General features: G+C 35.3%; 1 protein-coding gene across 2 annotated transcripts in view; it reads right to left on the minus strand.

The window, feature by feature from the left end:
- The window catches only part of SYCP1 (synaptonemal complex protein 1), a 129,716-nt gene that overhangs the window by 50,438 nt on the left and 58,895 nt on the right, over positions 1 to 20,383 (minus strand). For both annotated transcript variants that reach the window (XM_061119938.1, XM_061119937.1), the window contains exons 16-20: positions 12,226 to 12,330; positions 11,227 to 11,330; positions 9,432 to 9,549; positions 8,546 to 8,616; positions 1,627 to 1,708 (exon numbers count right to left, since the gene is read on the minus strand). In XM_061119938.1, the coding sequence (XP_060975921.1) occupies positions 1,627 to 1,708; positions 8,546 to 8,616; positions 9,432 to 9,549; positions 11,227 to 11,330; positions 12,226 to 12,330 (480 nt within the window). The remainder of the gene's footprint in view (positions 1 to 1,626; positions 1,709 to 8,545; positions 8,617 to 9,431; positions 9,550 to 11,226; positions 11,331 to 12,225; positions 12,331 to 20,383) is intronic.

Genomic DNA, 20,383 nt, shown 5'->3' on the forward strand with positions numbered 1-20,383 from the left:
AAAAAACAGCTTTTGGTGGGGGGGGGCGGAGAGGAGGATGTAGTATAGTCTAAAGAATGTTAGACAGGCAGCTCTACCACTTCTTAGACATGTAGCTTTTTGGCACTTTTACCTTTTAGAGGCCCAATTTCCTAATTCTCAAAATGAGGACAAAAATGACTTCCAGCTTAAATAACATGAGGAATCTATAATGTTCCTGGTTCATTGCAAGTCCTTAAAAATATAGTTCATCTTACCCTTAGACTATTCCAATAGTCTTAAAGCCCTCCAACATGTAAATATAATTATGACACGTTTCAGGTCAAAACTCTTCAACAACCTCAAACTCCTAAATATAACTGTGAGGCCTTAAATGATCTACCCTCATTTTTCCCAATCCACATTCTTCCATTTATCTTCCCATCTCTCATCTTTCTATACTCTCTCCACTAACATCACTATCTTAAACTCCACCTTTTGGCCTAGATAAACTTTGTATAGTTGTTAAAATATAGGGGCCCTCTCATATTTCCAAGGCTCTCTCATACTTCATATATTGTATGTGTGGGTGTGACTTGAAGTACTCTTCTCCCTGATCTACTTATGCCTACCCCACTGCCTTCCACTAATTCAGTTAATCGGAGGTTTTAACATTAATTTTGCTTTTTCCAGGAAGCTTGTCCCGACTCAAGTTCAGATAGTTGTCCTTTCCATGGTCTCCAATAGCAATTATACAAAACACCTGTGTTTTGGTCTTCTTTTTAGTGTAAATTCCACAGTAATCCTGATCAGTTCATAAAGTTGGATGGGGACTGATCTGTCTCCAAGGGTGGGAATGCAACTCAGGCTTGGAGAGATTACTCTATCCCCTAACTGCAATGAATGGCTCAAGTATAAGTGAGCTAAACTAGGCAAGAGTCCTCACTAACATTTTTTTCAAAGCTTTCAAGACTATTTTTATAGCCTTCCAACTGATTCCAGTGCCTTTCACCTCTCCCTACTCTGTTCTTAAAAATTAAAAATGTTACTTGTCTAATAAAAAACCTTAATTGGATCACTACTGCCCAACAAAACAAACCAAAACCAAACTTCAGCACCCAAAACACTGCCTGGCACATTGTAGGTAGTTAATAATATTTGTGGAATGAATGCAAAAACAAAGTCAAAGTCTTCACAATCTAGTTTGATCATTGCAATCTATTTTGGCACAATTTTCTCCCACTGTGTGTTATACACCATAATCACTTCACATACTTTCTACTATTCTACTTTTGTGATAATCTTCCCTAAAAGCCTTCCTATCTCAACTCTTTCAAATCATTTCACCAACGTATAACACAAACTTACTAATCACTTTATCAGTATATTTTATATTACTAAAGCATGAGCCTCTTATTTAGCCTAAAATATAAATCAACATATATAAATGTTAAGTGTTAAAGAAATTTAGAATTATGCCGTTATTTCTTCTAGATAAAAACCACATAAGTAAAACAACTCAATGTGGCCCACGCTTTTAAGGTCAACAGCCTACAACAGTCCTTGGCCCTCCAGTTATCCATACAATAGTATACTTGTTTTTGGACACCAGCTACTGCTTTTATGATTTGAAATTTTGTGATAGAACCTCTATAAAATACAACATACATTTTCTTCACTCTTGTCCAATTTACTTTTAACTTCATCTCCTTTCTGTTTTAGTTCTTCTCTCACAGATTCCAGTTCATTCCTTAAAGGAAATGGAAGAGTGACATTACAATAAAGTCTGTATCTTCATTTTATTCCCTTTCTGAAACTTCTAAAATTGACTACTGATCAGTTTAAAAAATTTTATTGGTTTATATTTTCATTTTAATTAATTTTCTTGCATTGGTATATACACTTCTACTCCTAAATTTATTTATTTTGAAATTATTTTGATCTTTATAGTTATTTTTACATAAAAAAGAAACATCTAGATAGAAAAACATTTCTTATTTAAGTCAAGACTTCACTTTCCTATTTTCTTAGTCATCATTCTAAGACATAGTCATAATGCTGTACAAATAAATAAGGGACATATATACAGGTTATTTTAATGAAGAACTGTATGACTGAGATATTTGCATATACATGTATCCTTATGTATGTACAGCATATCTCACAGAAGGGACATATATACAGGTTATTTTAATGAAGAACTGTATGACTGAGATATTTGCATATACATGTATCCTTATGTATGTACAGCATATCTCACAGAAACATACACAGGAAACCATGATACCTCTGGAGAGAAAAACTGGATAGCAGGAAGACAAAAGGCAACAAAGATAGTTTTTTTTCCCCATATCCCTTTGTCTCTTTGATTTTTATACCATATGCATATATAATCCTTTCAAACTTTTTTTAAAAAATCTACCTGCTGTGCTTAAAAACAGTGCTTAAAAACAGTGCTTAAAAAAAAAAGATGGAAAACAACAGTGCTTTGTCTCAGAGGGATATTTAAAGCTATTGCTAATTGTAGACTCTTATTATTATAGCTGATATGTTACTAGGTCAAATGTGAATGCATGGAATAGTAATCAATCATGTGGAATAACTGGCCTCATAAAAACAGTCTAGGCTACTTACTCTTTGAGTTTTAAATCTTTAATTGGCATATTCTTACTTTTTCTAAATATATTTTTATTTAGAGTTCTGTAAGTCCATAGAGTAGGTAGATGTACAAAAAGATATCCAAATAATTTCAATTCTCTTTAGATAAAAAGTAGCCTTTCTCTAAATACGTATTCACTTTCATCCCCAAAATGTTTAGTGGCTTAATCACAGATTTAACCTGTAATCTTCTCAAGAAGAAAAGTAAGCATAAAAGACAAAAGTAATCCTTAGAAACATAATAAAAGATGACTTTCCAAATATGGAAAATAATAACAGTTAAGTATCAGGCACTGTGCTCAATGCTTTATTCATATTTCCTCATGTAATGCCCAAACAGTCCTATGAGGGAGACAGACCAGGTCTAAGTAAATATCAAATAATTTACAACAGTTAAGTTTTAATGACCACATTCTTTAATCAAACCTAAATCAAAACTTAATACATCAGCATATAATTACAAGCAAGAGTCCCCAAATATTTGGAAATCATCTAAATTACTAATGGATTAAAAGGAAACTGGAAATATAAAACTCTATCCCAGAGCTACCAGGGAAGTATTTGCAATATTACAATCTTTAGCAAGGGTAATTTTGAAGGTCTTAAAAAATAAGATCTCCTATCAGCTGTCTATCAAGCATATATAGATCTGTATCGGTGTGTCTGTTTATTGATCAGTGGATTGCTGAAGCTTGGGACCCTTTAGTAGATGTTTCAGGGTCCACTGTAAGTGGTATCACTATGCCCCCTCCATGCAGGTGTATGAATGGAGGAAGCAGCTATTTTGATGAGAATAACCTTCCCAAATGCAAGCGTGCTAGTGGCTATGTGGAAATGCAAGTGTTCTAGTGGTTACGTAGGAGAATATTGTGGAACGGGACTTTCACAAGGTGTTCGTTCCTCCAGGAACTAACAGCGTCTGTGCTGTTGACAATCATCCTGATCATCATAATTGCTGCTTTAGCCACTTTAGGACTTTTCCACTATCAGAAAACCAGCTCTCTTTTGTCTTCCCTGTCCAAGCTGTCAAGCTTAAGCAGTTTTAAATCCTCTGAAAATGGAAATGGGATGAGCTTCAGATCAGCGGATGATGTGAACATGCATATTGGAGTAACCGGTTTGGGGCCTGAGTCTACTCTTGACAGATCACTGGCAATAAGGGAACATTTTGCCACAGACTTCAGGAAGCCACCCATAATATTTGAGAACCCAACGTACGCCTCCACAGACACTACTATCATGGTGGCTCAGCCAACAACAGCCCCGTTAACTGAATCTGGAATGGTGTATAACAAAAACTATGGAAGTCCTATTAACCCTGCTGAAGAGGGTTCAGAAACAAAGCCAGGTCCCTCAAGTCCTGATGAAACTCAGCCAACAAAATGGAATATCTTCAAACGAAAACCAAAACAAAATGTCAATTTTGAAAATCCATTCTATTCCGAGATGGAAAATGAACCAAAGGTCAAGGCTGCTAAGGTTTCTTGGAAAAAAGGCTCAACTCCAGGCTACAGAGCAACTACAGGCTACAAAAGATATTAAAGACACTGCAGATTTTGTTAGATAAGACTCAGAAGCATAGCTGTGCTGGCTATTTAGGGAATAATTAGAAACACACTTTTGCACATTTTTTTTTTTTTACAAACAGATGAAAAAAATTAACATTCAGTAGTTTATTAAAAGAAAATATTTTTTCCTCTGTACTCCTGTAGTTGGTACTATTTGTAGAAACATTGCCTTGTGTGCCTTGTTCACTCATCTCATATTTTTACAAATAATTATCACCTTGTACTACATGTATATCTTGGAACTGAACCTCTCTGAAGGTAATGCTATAAATATATTGTACATTTGTAAATTTGGGAAAGATTATCACATCATTAAATTTGCTAATGAAAGTAAAAAAAACAGGTTATTTAGAAAATAATAAACATGAAAATACTGTATATTAAAAACCAGGTCATAGATCTACAGTAGTGTTAAAAGTAAATTGAGTAGTATAGCCATTTTGACAATATTGATTCTTCCAATCCATGAACACGGTATATTTCTCCATCTGTTTGTGTCCTCTTTGATTTCTTTCACCAGTGTTTTATAGTTTTCTATGTATAGGTCTTTTGTCTCTTTAGGTAGATATACTCCTAAGTATTTTATTCTTTTTGTTGCAATGGTGAATGGTATTGTTTCCTTCATTTCTCTTTCTGTATTCTCATTGTTAGTGTATAGGAATGCAAGGGATTTCTGTGTGTTAATTTTATATCCTGCAACATTACTATATTCGTTGATTAGCTCTAGTAATTTTCTGGTAGAGTCTTTAGGGTTTTCAATGTAGAGGATCATGTCATCTGCAAACAGCAAGAGTTTCACTTCTTCTTTTCCTATCTGGATTCCTTTTACTTCTTTTTCTGCTCTGATTGCTGTGGCCAAAACTTCCAAAACTATGTTGGATAGTAGTGGTGAGAGTGGGCACCCTTGTCTTGTTCCTGATTTCAGGGGAAATGCTTTCAATTTTTCACCATTGAGGGTAATGCTTGCTGTGGGTTTGTCATATACAGGTTTTATTATGTTGAGGTATGTTCCTTCTACTCCTGCTTTCTGGAGAGTTTTAATCATATGTGGGTGTTGAATACAGTCAAAGGCTTTTTCTGCATCTATTGAGATAATCATATGGTCTTTATCTTTCAATTTGTTAATGTAGTGTATTACATTGATTGATTTGCGGATATTAAAGAATCCTTGCATTCCTGGGATAAAGCCCACTTGGTCATGATGTATGATCTTTTTAATATGTTGTTGGATTCTGTTTGCTAGAATTTTGTTAAGGATTTTTGCATCTATGTTCACCAGTGATATTGGCCTGTAGTTTTCTTTTTTTGTAGCATCTTTTTCTGGTTTTGGAATTAGGGTGATGGTGGCCTCATAGAATGAGTTTGGAAGTTTACCTTCTTCTGCAATTTTCTGGCTATACTACCCAAAGCAATCTATAGATTCAATGCAATCCCTATCAAGCTATCAATGGTATTGTTCACAGAACTAGAACAAATAATTTCACAATTTGTATGGAAATACAAAAAACCTCGAATAGCCAAAGTAATCTTGAGAAAGAAGAATGGAACTGGAGGAATCAACCTGCCTGACTTCAGACTATACTACAAAGCCACAGTCATCAAGACAGTATGGTACTGGCACAAAGACAGAAATATAGATCAATGGAACAGAATAGAAAGCCCAGAGATAAATCCACGAACCTATGGACACCTTATCTTCGACAAAGGAGGCAAGGATATAGAAAGGCAAGGCAATGGAAAAAAGACAACCTCTTTAACAAGTGGTGCTGGGAAAACTGGTCAACCACTTGTAAAAGAATGAAACTAGAACACTTTCTAACACCATACACAAAAATAAACTCAAAATGGATTAAAGATCTAAATGTAAGACCAGAGACTATAAAACTCCTAGAGGAGAACATAGGCAAAACATTCTCCGACATAAATCACAGCAGCATCCTCTATGACCCACCTCCCAGAATATTGGATATAAAAGCAAAAATAAACAAATCGGACCTAATGAAACTTAAAAGTTTTTGCACAACAAAAGAAACTATAAGCAAGGTGAAAAGACAGCCTTCAGAATGGGAGAAAATAGTAGCAAATGAAGAAACAGACAAAGGATTGATCTCAAAAATATACAAGCAACTCCTGCAGCTCAATTCCAGAAAAATAAATGACCCAATCAAAAATGGGTCAAAGAACTAAACAGACATTTCTCCAAAGAAGACATACAGATGGCTAACAAACACATGAAAAGATGCTCAACATCACTCATTATCAGAGAAATGCAAATCAAAACCTCAATGAGGTATCATTACACGCCAGTCAGGATGGCTGCTATCCAAAAGTCTACAAGCAATAAATGCTGGAGAGGGTGTGGAGAAAAAGGAACCCTCTTACACTGTTGGTGGGAATGCAAACTAGTACAGCCACTATGGAAAACAGTGTGGAGATTCCTTAAAAAACTGGAAATAGAACTGCCATATGACCCAGCAATCCCACTTCTGGGCATACACACTGAGGAAACCAGATCTGAAAGAGACACGTGCACCCCAATGTTCATCGCAGCACTGTTTATAATAGCCAGGACATGGAAGCAACCTAGATGCCCATCAGCAGGCGAATGGATAAGGAAGCTGTGGTACATATACACCATGGAATATTACCTTTTTTTTACTCATTACTAATTACTAATATTTAATATTACCATTAAAAAGAATTCATTTGAATCAGTTCTAATGAGATGGATGAAACTGGAGCCCATTATACAGTGTGAAGTAAGCCAGAAAGAGAAAGACCAATACAGTATACTAACACATATATATGGAATTTAGAAAGATGGTAATGATAACCCTATATGCAAAACAGAAAAAGAGACACAGATGTACAGAACAGACTTTGGGACTCTGTGGGAGAAGGCGAGGGTGGGATGTTGTGAGACAACAGCATCGAAACATGTATATTATCTAGGGTGAAACAGATCACCAGCCCAGGTGGGATGCATGAGACAAGTGCTTGGGCCTGGTGCACTGGGAAGACCCAGAGGAATCGGGTGGAGAGGGAGGTGGGAGGGGGGATTGGTATGGGTAATACATGCAAATCCATGGCTGATTAATGTCAATGTATGGCAAAACCCACTACAATATTGTCAAGTAATTAGCCTCCAACTAATAAAAATAAATGAAAAAAAAAAAGTAAATTGATACTTGAAATGATTTTATTATTTGAGATTATTTTATTAATTTATTATTTGAAAAAGAGAAAGGTAAACTAAATATCAATATATCAATTTTTTTAAATAACTAAAAAAATATTAATATTTGATTGTAGGGCAGGAAAAAATAAACTTCTAAGTTCATTTATAAATTTATAAATTAATAAAAGCAATGGGAAAAAATTTCAAAAAGAAGGCAATTTAGATTTAATAAAAAAATGTTTTTTTAATTCTGTATGACAAAATAATTACCCACAGTAAAAGGAAAACAACAGGTTAGGGAAAATATGTGCTGTAAATAAAACAAGATAAGGATTAATATGTTTTTAAAAGCTTAACTAAATCAGTAAGAAAACAATCAAGATCTCAAAATATTAGTAGGCAATACATATAAGCAATTTAGAAAGAAGAAACTCTAGTAAGCACACATAAAAAATTCCAAAGTTTACCCAAAACATGAAAATTATAAATCCTAAGATCTGTAAGTTGTTTCTATTATATCATCAAATAGATGATAACATCCAAAAGTAATTAGAAATTTTTATAACCAGCATTTTCATAAAATATTGATTGTATTGCATACTTTACAAGTGATAGAACCAATTAGAAATCATTTGTCTATCAAAAGTAATTGAAATAAATTACTCAATAAATTCACACTTGAAATTTATACTTTAAGAAAAAATCTATATGTGCCAAAATGTTTACTACAGTATTATCTATGAAAGTGAAAAACTGAAAAATGTAAATATCCAAATTAAAATAATGCTATATCCACTTGACTGACTGGCATACAGGTACTAAAGTAGATGATTGTGAAAACACCAAGAAAAACAGAAAATACTTAAAATAATATTAGATTTTTAAAATATCCTTTCTAAATGTTCTGACATATGATTAGTGTACTTTCTAAAATTAATATTAATTATTAGGAAATTTATGATACTTTCAAATTAATTTCTGTATCTAATATCATTATTTCAAACTAAATATAAAATAGGTATTATTACAATTTTATTTTTAAGCAGGATTCCAAAACAATAATTTAAGTCTAATTTTTTACTTTATTCTATATTAAACATACGATTAATCTAAATTAACTACAAGTTAATAGAAAAGAAATACTATTTTTAACTAGTCAAAAAGGCCAATGCATTAGTCTTGCCTTAATTGTGTTTCTGTCTCTCCCAGATGTTCTATTTGTTTCAACATCCTTTCTTCTTGCCTTTTGCTATTCTAAAGAAATAATGTGTTGTTTATATTAATTATTTTACTTCAACAGAAATAAAATTGAAACTAACATTTAAGATCTTTATCTGTCTTAAAATTCATTTAGTTATAAATAAAACAAGAGAATGGGCTATTTAACTTGTATAGTGCCACACAACTTTTCCAGTCTTATCTATTCCCCTAATAATATCTATATACTAATACTAGCTAAAAAAATAAGTCTTACTTGCTGTTTCCCACTGATACTTCGAGACTTGTGTCCTCTGTACATGTTATGGCTTTAAGGAATGCTTTTCCACTCATTGCACCTACTGAGCTCATAAGTACTCATTTTTTAAGGCAAAACTTAATGCTATATTCTTCTGAAGGCTTCTCTTTCCCCTAAGCAGAGGTAATCCTGTGAACTCTGATAGCACTTTGTGTCCAAAACAATACATATATTTTAAGCACTTTTTTATTGAGTCATAAACTCCTAAAGAGGGAGGATGATATTTTATTTATCACTGTATGTTCCACAGTGTCTTATATTATTTGCTAGCAAATACTTGAATATTTTATTAAAACACTTCATAAAAATCTTGATGCTTCAAATTAGAATAACTTTATCAATAGGGAGCATCCATCTTCTGTTGCCTTTTATTACCATTGAGGACCAATACGCATATTTTTCTTCTAAAACAAAGTATTTAGAAGAAAAAGATAATCAGATAATCTAAGATAATCAGACTTTTAAAGCTGAAAGAATCTTCAGTGGTAATCTCTTCTAAGCCCCTAACTTTACAGTAAGAAAACTGTCACTGATACTTTCTTTTTCAACTCACATTAATGTCTTCTTGTTGTTTCTTGAGTTCTAGGGCCATATCACTTGTTTCTTGTGCTAGTGCTTTGTTTTCCAGTGAAAGCCTGTTGCAGCTTGCAGTTAGTTCAGTATTCTTCAGCCTATTTTTTAAAAAAAAACATATCATACCAAAATATTTACACATAAAATTATATAATATAGAATTTTATCCAAAATAATCTTAGGGGAAAAAAAGGAATGGCTGGGGCTACAAATGAAACAAGACTGGCTTTTAGTAAAGAATTTTTGAGGCTGAGTGATAGGTATATGAGCTTCCTAAGTGATGCTAGTGGTAAAGAACCTGCCCGTCAGTGTAGGAGACATAATAGACACGGGTTTGATCAAGATCCCTTAAAGGAGGGCATGGCACCCCACTCCAGTATTCTTGCCTAGAGAATCCCATGGATAGAGGAGCCTGGCAGGCTACAGTCCATAACGGTCGCAGAGTCAGACACAACTGAGGTGACTTAGCAAGCACACACGCATGCATGCACGGTAAGTATATGCTGGTTCATTACATTATTCCCTCTTTTAACAATGTATGTATTTGAAATTTTTCTATAATAAGTTTTTTGAGATGTCATATATTTCCTAGCATATTTCCCATAATGCTTCCCCCTTCATCTTTCCACAAATTTTGAAAAGCATATTATTTTTTACATATAATATTTTCTTTCTAGCAGGCTGTCTCTTAGAAACTATTTCAAATTTCTGATGATTTAAGTATTACATGAGACATTAATGATTTAATTAAATATTACTAAATTCACTTAAATGAATATTAATGTTTTCATTAAAATAAATAAAATTTATGCATATGCACAACACTTACACTGCTCTTACAAGGTCTTAAATATTCTGCATCAGAAAAGAGATTACTGCTGTTACTAGTTCCAGCCAGGATCAATTTTAAATAAGGGAAGGGAAGTGTGTGGCTCATGAAATGATTTCAGAAGCACCTATATCTCCTACTTACTAATGCTGGAAACTCATCAAAGTGTTTTAATTAAAAAATGAAAAGTTGAAAGAGCAAATATACCAAGGATAACACAAATTTATATTAATCAGTTAATTCATTAAAAAGGACTTTGGTTTAATAGATGAATTTTACCCAGAGCCCCTACAAAAGTACTGTTGAAAAGGTACCAGAAGCTGGGAATGGAAGCTGAAAGAGAAGTGACAAGATGCTGAGTAAATTATTTATTTCTTATTTTTATCTAGAGCTGAAAAGCAACCAGAACACAAAAATTATGCTCTCCACTAGACTGCCTCCTTGAATTTAGTTCTTCCTAAGCGACAACATAACAATTATTTCCTCCTATTTTCTCTAGAAATTAAATTTAGTAAGTAGGTGAAGCAACTAAATATTATGCTTGGACAATATAAGAGATGAACTTCTATTTCTGTCATTTCATCAATTCAAACCTACAAAGTAATTTAGTAAAACAACCAAAAAAACTACAGCTAGAACTACAAATGATTATTTTTATAAGAAACTAAATAATCTCCAAAAAAAAATATCACTCTTCTAATATAGTTCTCAAGTTTGTGATATACTCTTCTTACGTCAATAATACGTAGTTTCTTTAACAATGAAATTGATAAATTATTTTGATCTTTAATCAGAAATAAAATGAAACTTTAAGCCTATTCAAAAAAGCATTATACATAGTTTACTAATTTAGTATTAACTACAGTGAAAAGTAGTTAATATTTTATAATACTACAGAAAGTTTAGGAATTGAACACAAAAACTACTTTATAGATAGAAAACATACTTCTCATTTTCAAGCTCAGTTTTCAGCTCTTTAACCTGATTTGAATAATGCTGTTCACTTGTTGCAATGGCAGTTAACTGTATTTCCAAATCATGTACTTTTTTCTGGAAAATAAACACATATTATCACAGCAAATGCTTTTACAATTTTCTCACTTAAGAAGTATGGTCACTCTATGTAAGCAAGTTATATACTTGGTAAAAGTTATATACTTGGTAAAGTTATATACCAAGTTATATACTTGGTAAAAAATATGCCAAAATTTCTAAATTTAAATTGATTTAATGCCATTTAGTGAGCATTAAATTTAATACAGTGTATTAATCTAATACAATGAGCAATGACAAATGCAGTACTAAAAGTAAATTTCATTTTCATATTCTGAAGCTCAACCAGTAAAATTATACTTATATATTATAAAATACTGTTGTCTGTTTTATACTACCAAGTAATCAATTTCAACTAAAATATCACATTATTAAGAAAAAAATATATTAGTTAATGAAATCAGGCAATATCAGAAAAGTAAGCTACTCTTATTATGCTAGAAAGACAATTACAATGTTAATACTGTAATAGACGGAGAACACTTCTTAAAAATAAAAGACATTCTAAAACTATAACATGAGAACTATAAACTAAGAACTTAATAAATGCTAAGATTAAAAGTATCAATTAATTTTAAACTAAGAGGTTAATAAAAGCTAAAATTAAAAGTATCAAGTAATAAATACTTACAAGGCATCAAGAAATGTATTGTTATAAGCCATGCTTATATTATTGGTATCTTAAATGTTGACATTTCTCTGCCTCATTATAATATGGAGGTTCTCTGTTTTAAATCAATTGTTAGCACACTAAATACAGCAGAAACACATGTTCAAGAGGAATTTTGTGAAGCAATCTTGTGCAAATCTAACAGCCATATAATCTACAATGTAAATTTGTACCCTACTAACAAAACACTTGAAAGAAAAAATGTATCCTTTTTAAACGAACCTCTCTGGTTTGGAGAAGCCCAGTTAGTTCTTGTTCTGCTCCTTTTAATTCTTCAGCAATCTTCTCAAATTGTTTCTTCTCATCTAGAAGCTTTTGGTTTTCTGCCTATTTAAGAACATTAACAAATCATGATAACCAAAGCACATACACATTCAAAATAATCAAACTTCTCAAATATAGTTGTGAAGAGAATTATGACTTTCTCTTCGGTTAAAATTTTTAAAAAAGAGTAAACAAGTCATTAAGTAAATTCCAAAACTAAATATGATGACAGAGGGTTTAATAGACAGAGTCCTGTAAATTTTTATTTAAAAATACTCAGACAGAAAGACAGGGGGCAGAGAAGTAGTCAAACGTAGAATGCATCTCTCTTCAAAGATGCATCAGGAACACCTCTTCAGATGCAGAAGACCTTGCAATGTACCAGCTGAAACTGGCAGGAGTCCATGACCACCGGAACCATGTAAAAATCAACAGGATGAAGGAAGAAAAGGGAAAAAGAGAAGAGTGAGCAGGACCAGACCTGCACCCACAGAGTGGGGGGGTGAAGCAGGGGTGAGGACCTCACACAGGGGCAATTGAGGCTGTTGGAGAGTGAAGCAGCTGATCTGTGATAGTCTGAATGGAGTGAGAACCACACAAACAATCCATGCCGCAGCCTTACATAGCCCAGACAAGAATGCAAGTCCGCCAGAATGTATGGTGGCTGGGAGCTGGAGCCTAGTGATAAGAGAGCAATCCCAGGGTGAGGACTGCTGTTGACTGTGGGGAGATGGCCCAAAGGGACAGGAGGGAGGAGATCAGAGTGTGGAATACCTTTGGAGCAAAACCAGGAAGCAGGGCACTACTGCTGAGTTAGGGGCAGAGGGTAAAGCCATCAATGTAGCCTCTCTCCCCACATGCAAGTGCCAGCAGCTGACCATTAGAGAAAGAGCCCAGAGAGGGTGGCCCTTTGAGTGCCTGATATGTCAAACAATAGACAAGGACCAGCCAGGGAGGCCCTTTGAAAGTCCAGCTGCCAAAGACTAGAAAAAGATTCTATTAATAATAGTACCTTGGCTGCTGGCATCCCTAGACACATGGCATCATGAAGGTCCCCACGCTCCAAGCAACTGTACAACCTCCAAGTTTGATCCTTACTAGAGGCAAAGCAGCCAGAGACAAAAAAAAAAAAAATCCTAAAATGCTGTATCTCCTCTGCCCATAGTCACCATCTTCCCTACACACCTGGCACCGCCAGGGTCCCTGCAATCCAAGTAGCTGTGCCATCTCCATGCTTGATCCCCACTGGGGCAGAGATACCATAGGCTAGAAAAAAACCTAATAGTGTCATATCTCCTGTGCCTGTAGTGACCAGATTTCCCTGCATACCTGGCATCGCCAGGGTCCCTGTAATCCAAACAGCTGCACCACCTACACACCCAGTCCACACTAGCACAGAATCAAATCCTCCAGTGCACCCTCAGGAGAAAATTCTTGTGGATGACCCACATGCAGTGGTAGGGATAAAACCACAATTGAGCTCCAGGGATGGAATGGCTAAAGAAAGAATCAAAAACCTTTCTACCAGCTATACAAGCAGCAGATTAAATCCATACAATCAGTTTGGTAGACTCTGTGACAATGAGTGTTCCCACAAAAGAAAATGCCCTAGCTCTGGCAGCTGTGGACATTGGAGGCAAGAACATGCAGGAGTAGGGCCAGATTAGAGACTGAGTTGTCCCCACAGCAGGTCCAGAGACCAGTCCCTCCCCCAGTATTGGAGGTGGAAGTGGGCTGTGATTCACAGTGGGGAAAAAGGCGCTGACAGCTGAGACCCGAGAAAAACATTTATTATTATTCTTATATTTTGATTTCTTCTGTAGTTGCTTCTGGATTTTTTTTCTTTTTTTTTTTTCTCTGTTGCTGTGGTTGTTGTTTTTATTATTATTTCCCCTATTTAAGCATTTGAGAACTTTTTTTAATCATACTTTTTATTTCCTTTATATACTTCTACCTCTATGTTGGCTCTGAGCAGTTGTCTGGTTGCTTTTGGGGGAAGTTGTTTGTTTTTCTAATTTTTCTTTTCCTGTAGTTATTCTTAAATATATATAAACATTTTTATATACTTCTATTTAACTTTTCTTTTTCTTTTTTTTTTTCATTCTTTTTTTCCACCATGTTTGTTAGTTCACTTTGCTTTCTTTGCTTTATTCCTCAGTTGGCACTTTGTTTTGGACTTGTTTTCTGTTTTAGTTAGTTTTGTTTCTAATTGGTTAATATCACTTTTGGTTTCCCTTGCTAGCCAGGCCACTCTCTTGTATTTTGTTTTCTTTGGACTGTTTTGGTTTTGTTTGTGTGTATATGTGTGTAGGGGTGTATGTTACTTTTTTATCGTTACTATTTATCTGGTATTGCATTTACCATTTGTCTGGAGTTCATTTTTTGTTTCTTGCTTTTCCTGTTTTTGTGTGCTTGTTTTAATCTCATTCATTACCATAACAACAGCTTGTGGGATCTTCTCTCAGTCAGAAACTGGGCCTGACTCTCTGGGCTGGGAGCGATGAGTACAGGACACTGGATTGCCAGAGAACTCCTCACCCCAAGGAGTATTATTAATTAGTGAGAACTTCCACCAAGGCCTTCACCTGTATCCAAGACCTGGCACCATCCAACTGCCAGCAGCACCTAGCACAGAATACCTTACCCAAGTAACAAGCAAGACAAGATCAATCACCAGCAGACAGGCTTCCCAAAGAAACTCCAAAACACCACCTCACACAGCCTTACCCGTAAGAGGGAAAAAAAACTCACCTTTTTCCACCATAATGCAGGCACAAGTCCCTACCAACACAAAACCTACACAAACCACTGGGCCAAAGTCCCCTACTGAGAACAGAAACTAAAAATAAGAGGAACTACAACTCTGTAGCCTGGGGAAAGGAGACTTCAAACACAGTCAGATAAAATGAAAAGAGAGAGAAGTGTTGTGCAAATGAAGGAACAAGGTAAAAACCAACAAGATCAAATAAATGAAGATAAATAGGTACACTAACTGAAAAAGAATTCAGGGTAATGACAGTAAAGATGATCCAAAATCTCAAAATTAGAATGGAAAAAATGCAAGAATCACTTAACACACTTAAAAAGGACCTATAGGAAATAAAGAGTAAACAAACAGTGACAAACAACACAATTACTGACGTTAAAAATACTCTAGAAGAAAGCAATAGCAGAAAAACAGGAAGAAGATGATAGTGGACATGACTGCTGGAGAGCAAAATAAAGATAAAAGAATAAAAAGAACCGAGGATAGTCTCAGAGACCTCTGGGATAATACTAAATGCACCAATATTTGAATTATAGGTATTCCAGAAGTAGAAGAGAAAAAGAAAGGGTCTGAGAACATTTTTGAAGAGATTATAGTTGAAAACTTCCCTAACATGGGAAAGGAAATAGTGAATCAAATCCAAGAAGCACAGAAAGTCCCTTACAGGAGAAACACACCAAGATACATATTAAATAATAATTAAACACAAGAAAAAATATTAAAAGCAGCAAAGGAAAAGCAACGGAGTAATATACAAGGCAAACCATATACAGTTAACAGCCAGTCTTTCAGCAGAAACTCTACATGTCAGAAGGGGATGACAGGATATATTTAAAGTAATGAAAGAGAAAAATTTACAACCAAAATTACTCTACCCATCAAGGATCTCGCTCAAAATTGATACAGAAATCAAAAGCTTTATAGACATGCAAAAGTTAAGAGGATTTAGCACCACCAAACCAGCTGTAAAATAAATGCTTTAGCGTAGGGACCTCCATAGGCAGGAAACACAAGACAAAAAACAAACCCAGAACAATTCAGAAAACGCCAATAGGAAGATATACGTATATATATATATATCAGTGGGTCCTTTAAACACAAATGGATTAAACGATCCAACCAAAAGACACAGACTGGATGGATGGATACAAAAATGAGACCCATATATATACTATCTACAAGCAAACCACTTCAGACCTAGAGATGCATACAGACTGAAAATGAGAGGATGGAAAAAGATATTCCATGAAAATGGAAATCAAAAGAAAGGTGGAATACCAATTCTTATATCAGATAAAATAGACTTTAAAATAAAGAATATTACAAGAGATAAGGAAGGAGACTACATATGATCAAGGGATCAATCCAAGAAGGAAACATAACAATAGTAAATATTTATGTACCCAACACAGTAGCACTGAAGAATTGATGCCTTTGAACTGTGGTGTTGGAGCAGACTCTTGAGAGTCCCTTGGACTGCAAGGAGATCAAACCAGTCCGTGCTAAAGGAGATCAGTCCTGGGTGTTCATTGGAAGGACTGATGCTGAATCTGAAACTCCAATACTTTGGCCACCTCATGCAAAGAGTTGACTCATTGGAAAAGACCCTGATGCTGGGAGGGATTGGGGGCAGGAGGAAAAGGGGACGACAGAGGATGAGATGGCTGGATGGCATCACCAACTCAATGGACATGAGTTTGAGTAAACTCAGGGAGCTGGTGATAGACAGGAAGGCCTGGTGTGCTGTGATTCAAGGGGTGGCAAAGAGTCGGACATGACTGAGTGACTGAACTGAACTAGTTTGGTCATTACTTTTCTTCCAAGAAGTAAGTGTCTTTTAATTTCATGGCTGCAGTCACCATCTACAGTGATTTTGGAGCCCAGAAAAATAAAGTCGCCACTGTTTCTATTGTTTCCCCATCTATTTACCATGAAGTGGTAGGACTGAATGTCATGATCTTAGCTTTCTGAATGTTGAATTTCAAGCCAGCTTTTTTACTCTCTTCTTTCACTTTCATCAAGAGGCTCTTTAGTTCCTCTTCCCTTTCTACCACAAGGATGGTGTCATTTGTACATGTGAAGTGAAGTCGCTCAGTCGTGTCTGACTCTTGGTGACCCCATGGACTGTAGCCTACCAGGATCCTCAGTCCATGGGATTTTCCAGGCAAGAATACTGGAGTGGGTTGCCATTTCCTTCTCCAGGGGATCTTCCCGACCCAGGGATCGAATCCGGGTCTTCCGCACTGTAGGCAGACACACATATCTGCACATAGATGGGCCTAACTGATATCTACAGGACATTCTATCCAAATGCAGCAGAATACACTTTCTTCTCGAGTGCACATGGAACATTACCCAGGATAGATCACATCATGTGTCAGAAATCAAGCCTCAATAAAATTAAGAAAAATGAAATTGTATCTGGCATCTTTTCTGACCACAAGGCTATGAGATTACATACTAATAGAAAAAAATGGAAAAAACACATACGTGGTGGCTAAACAATATGCTTCTAAATAACCAAAAGGTCACTGAAGAAATCAAAGAGGAAGTCAATATCTAGAAACAAATGAAATGAAAACACAACAAGCCAAAACTTATGAGAAGCAGCAAAAAGCAGTTCCAAGAGGGAAGTTATACAAGCCTACCACAAGAAATGAGTAAAACATTAAACAACCTAACCTTACACCTAAAGCAACCAGAAAAAGAACAAAACCCCAAAGTTAGTAGAAGGAAAGAAATCATAAAGATCAGAGCAAAAATAAAAGTAAAAGAAGTGAAGAAAACAATAGCAGAAATCAATAAAACAAAAAGCTGATTCTTTGAGAAGACAAATAAAATTGACAGACTCCTCAAGGAAAAAAGTGAGAAATCCATGGCAAACATTATTTTCAAAGGTGAAAAACTGAAAACATTTTCTCTAACATCAGGAATAAAACAAGGGTGCCCACCCTCGCCACTATAATTCAACATACTTTTTGAAGTCCTAGCCATGGAAATCAGAGAAGAAATAAAAGGAATCCCAACCAAAAAAAAGAAGTAAAACACTGTTTGCAGAAAACATGTTACTATACATAGAAAACCCTAAAGATATCACCAGAAAAATACTAAAGCTAATCAATGAATTTAGTAAAGTCGCAGGATACAAAATCAATACACAGAAATTTCTTGCATTCCTATACACTAACAATGAAAAATCAACAGAGAAATTAAGGAATCAATCCCACTCACCACTGCAACAAAAAGAGTGAAATACCTAGGAATAAGCCTATTTAAGGAGACAAAGGACCTGTATGTAGAATTATAAATCACTGATGAAAGAAATCAAAGACCACACAAACTAATGGAGAGATATATCATGTTCCTGGATTCAAAGAACCAATATTTTGAAAATAACTATACTATCCAAAGCAGTCTACAGAGTCAATGCAATCTCTCCAATGGCATTTTTTACAGAACTAAAACAAAAAAGTTCACAATTCCTATGTGTGTGTGTGTGTGTGTGTGTGTTAGTCATTCAGTCACGTCCAACTCTTTGAAATCCCATAGACCGTAGCCCACCAGGCTCCTCTGTCCATGGAAATCTCCAAGCAAGAATAATGGAGTGTGTTGTCATCTCCTTCTCCAGGAGATCTTCCCAATCCAGGGATCGAACACAGGTCTCCTGCATTGCAGGCAAATTCTTTACCACCTGAGCCACCAGGGAACCCAAATAGCCAAAGCAGTCTTGAGAAATAAGAATGGAGCTGGAGGACTAATCCTTCCTGACATCAGACTGTACTACAAAACTACAATCATCAAAACAGCATGGTAGTGGCACTAAAACAAAAATCGATGGAACAAGATAGAAAACCCAGAGGTAAACCCATGCACCAATGGACACCTTATCTTTGGCAATGGGGAGGCAATAATATACAATGGAGATAAAACAGCCTCTTCAATAAGTGGTGCTAAGAAAAATGGACAGGTATGTGTAAAAGAATGAAATTAGAACACTTCCTAACATCAAACACAAAAATAAACTCAAAATGGATTAAAGACCTAAATGTAAGGCCCGAAACTAGAAAACTCTTAGCAAAAAATATAGGCAGAACATCCTTTGACATAAGTTGCAGCAAGATCCTCTATGACCAACCTCCTAGAGTAATGGAAATAAAGACAAATAAATGTGACCTAATTAAATTTTAAAGCTTTTTCACCACAAAGGAAAGTATAAACAAGCTGAAAAGATGGCCCACACAATGGGAGAGAATAGTTGCAAATGAAAGAACTGACAAAACATTAATCTTTAAAATATACAAGCAGCTCAGGAAGCTCAATATCAGAAAAACATACAACCCAATGAGGAAAAAGATGGGTGGAAAACTTAAACAGACATTTCTCCAAAGAAGATATTCAGATGTCCAATAAACACATGAAAAGATATTCAATACTGGTCATTGTTAGAGAAACGCAAATCAAAACCACAATGAGGTGTCACCACAGAGCAGTCAGAATGGTCATCATCATCAAATTCTAAAAACAATAAATGCTACAGAGGATGTGGAGAAAAGGGAACACTTTTACACTGTTGGTGGAAATGTAAATTGATATAGCCACTATGAAGAACAGTATGGAGATTCCTTAAAAACCTAGGAATATAACTATTAATACCACATGACCCAGCAATCCCACTACTGGGCAGATATTCTCATATAATCATAATTCAGAAAGACATATGTACCCCCATGTTCATTGCAACACTATTTACAATAGCCAGGACATGGAAGCAACCTAGATGTCCATCGACAGAAGTATAAAGAAATTGTGGTATATATACAATAGAATATTACTCAGTCATAAAAAGGAATGAATTTCATTCAGTTGAACTGAGACGGATGAACCTACAGCCTTTATACAGACAGAGTGAAGTAAGTCAGAAAGAGAAAAATAAATATTAACACATATATATGGAATCTAGAAAATGGTACTGATGAACCTATTTGTAGGGCAGCAACAGAGACATAGACACAGAGAATGAACTTGTGGACACATCAGAAGAAGGAGACCATGGGACAAATTGAGAGAGTAACACTGAAATACATACATGACCATGTGTAGAACAGATAGCTAGTAGGAAGTTGCTGTATAATATAGGGAGCTCAGCCCAGTGATTTGTGATAACATAGAGAGGTTGGAGAAGGAAATGGCAACCCACTCCAGTATTCTTGCCTGGAGAATCCCATGGACAGAAGAGCCTGGCGGGCTACAGTCCCCAGGGTCGCAGAGAGTCGGACACAACTGAGCGACTTCACTTCACTTCAGAGAGATGGAACGGGAAGGGCAGGAGGGAGATTTAAGAGGGAGGGG

This window comes from Dama dama, chromosome 20 (assembly GCF_033118175.1).
Source record: "Dama dama isolate Ldn47 chromosome 20, ASM3311817v1, whole genome shotgun sequence".
NCBI lineage: Eukaryota > Metazoa > Chordata > Mammalia > Artiodactyla > Cervidae > Dama > Dama dama.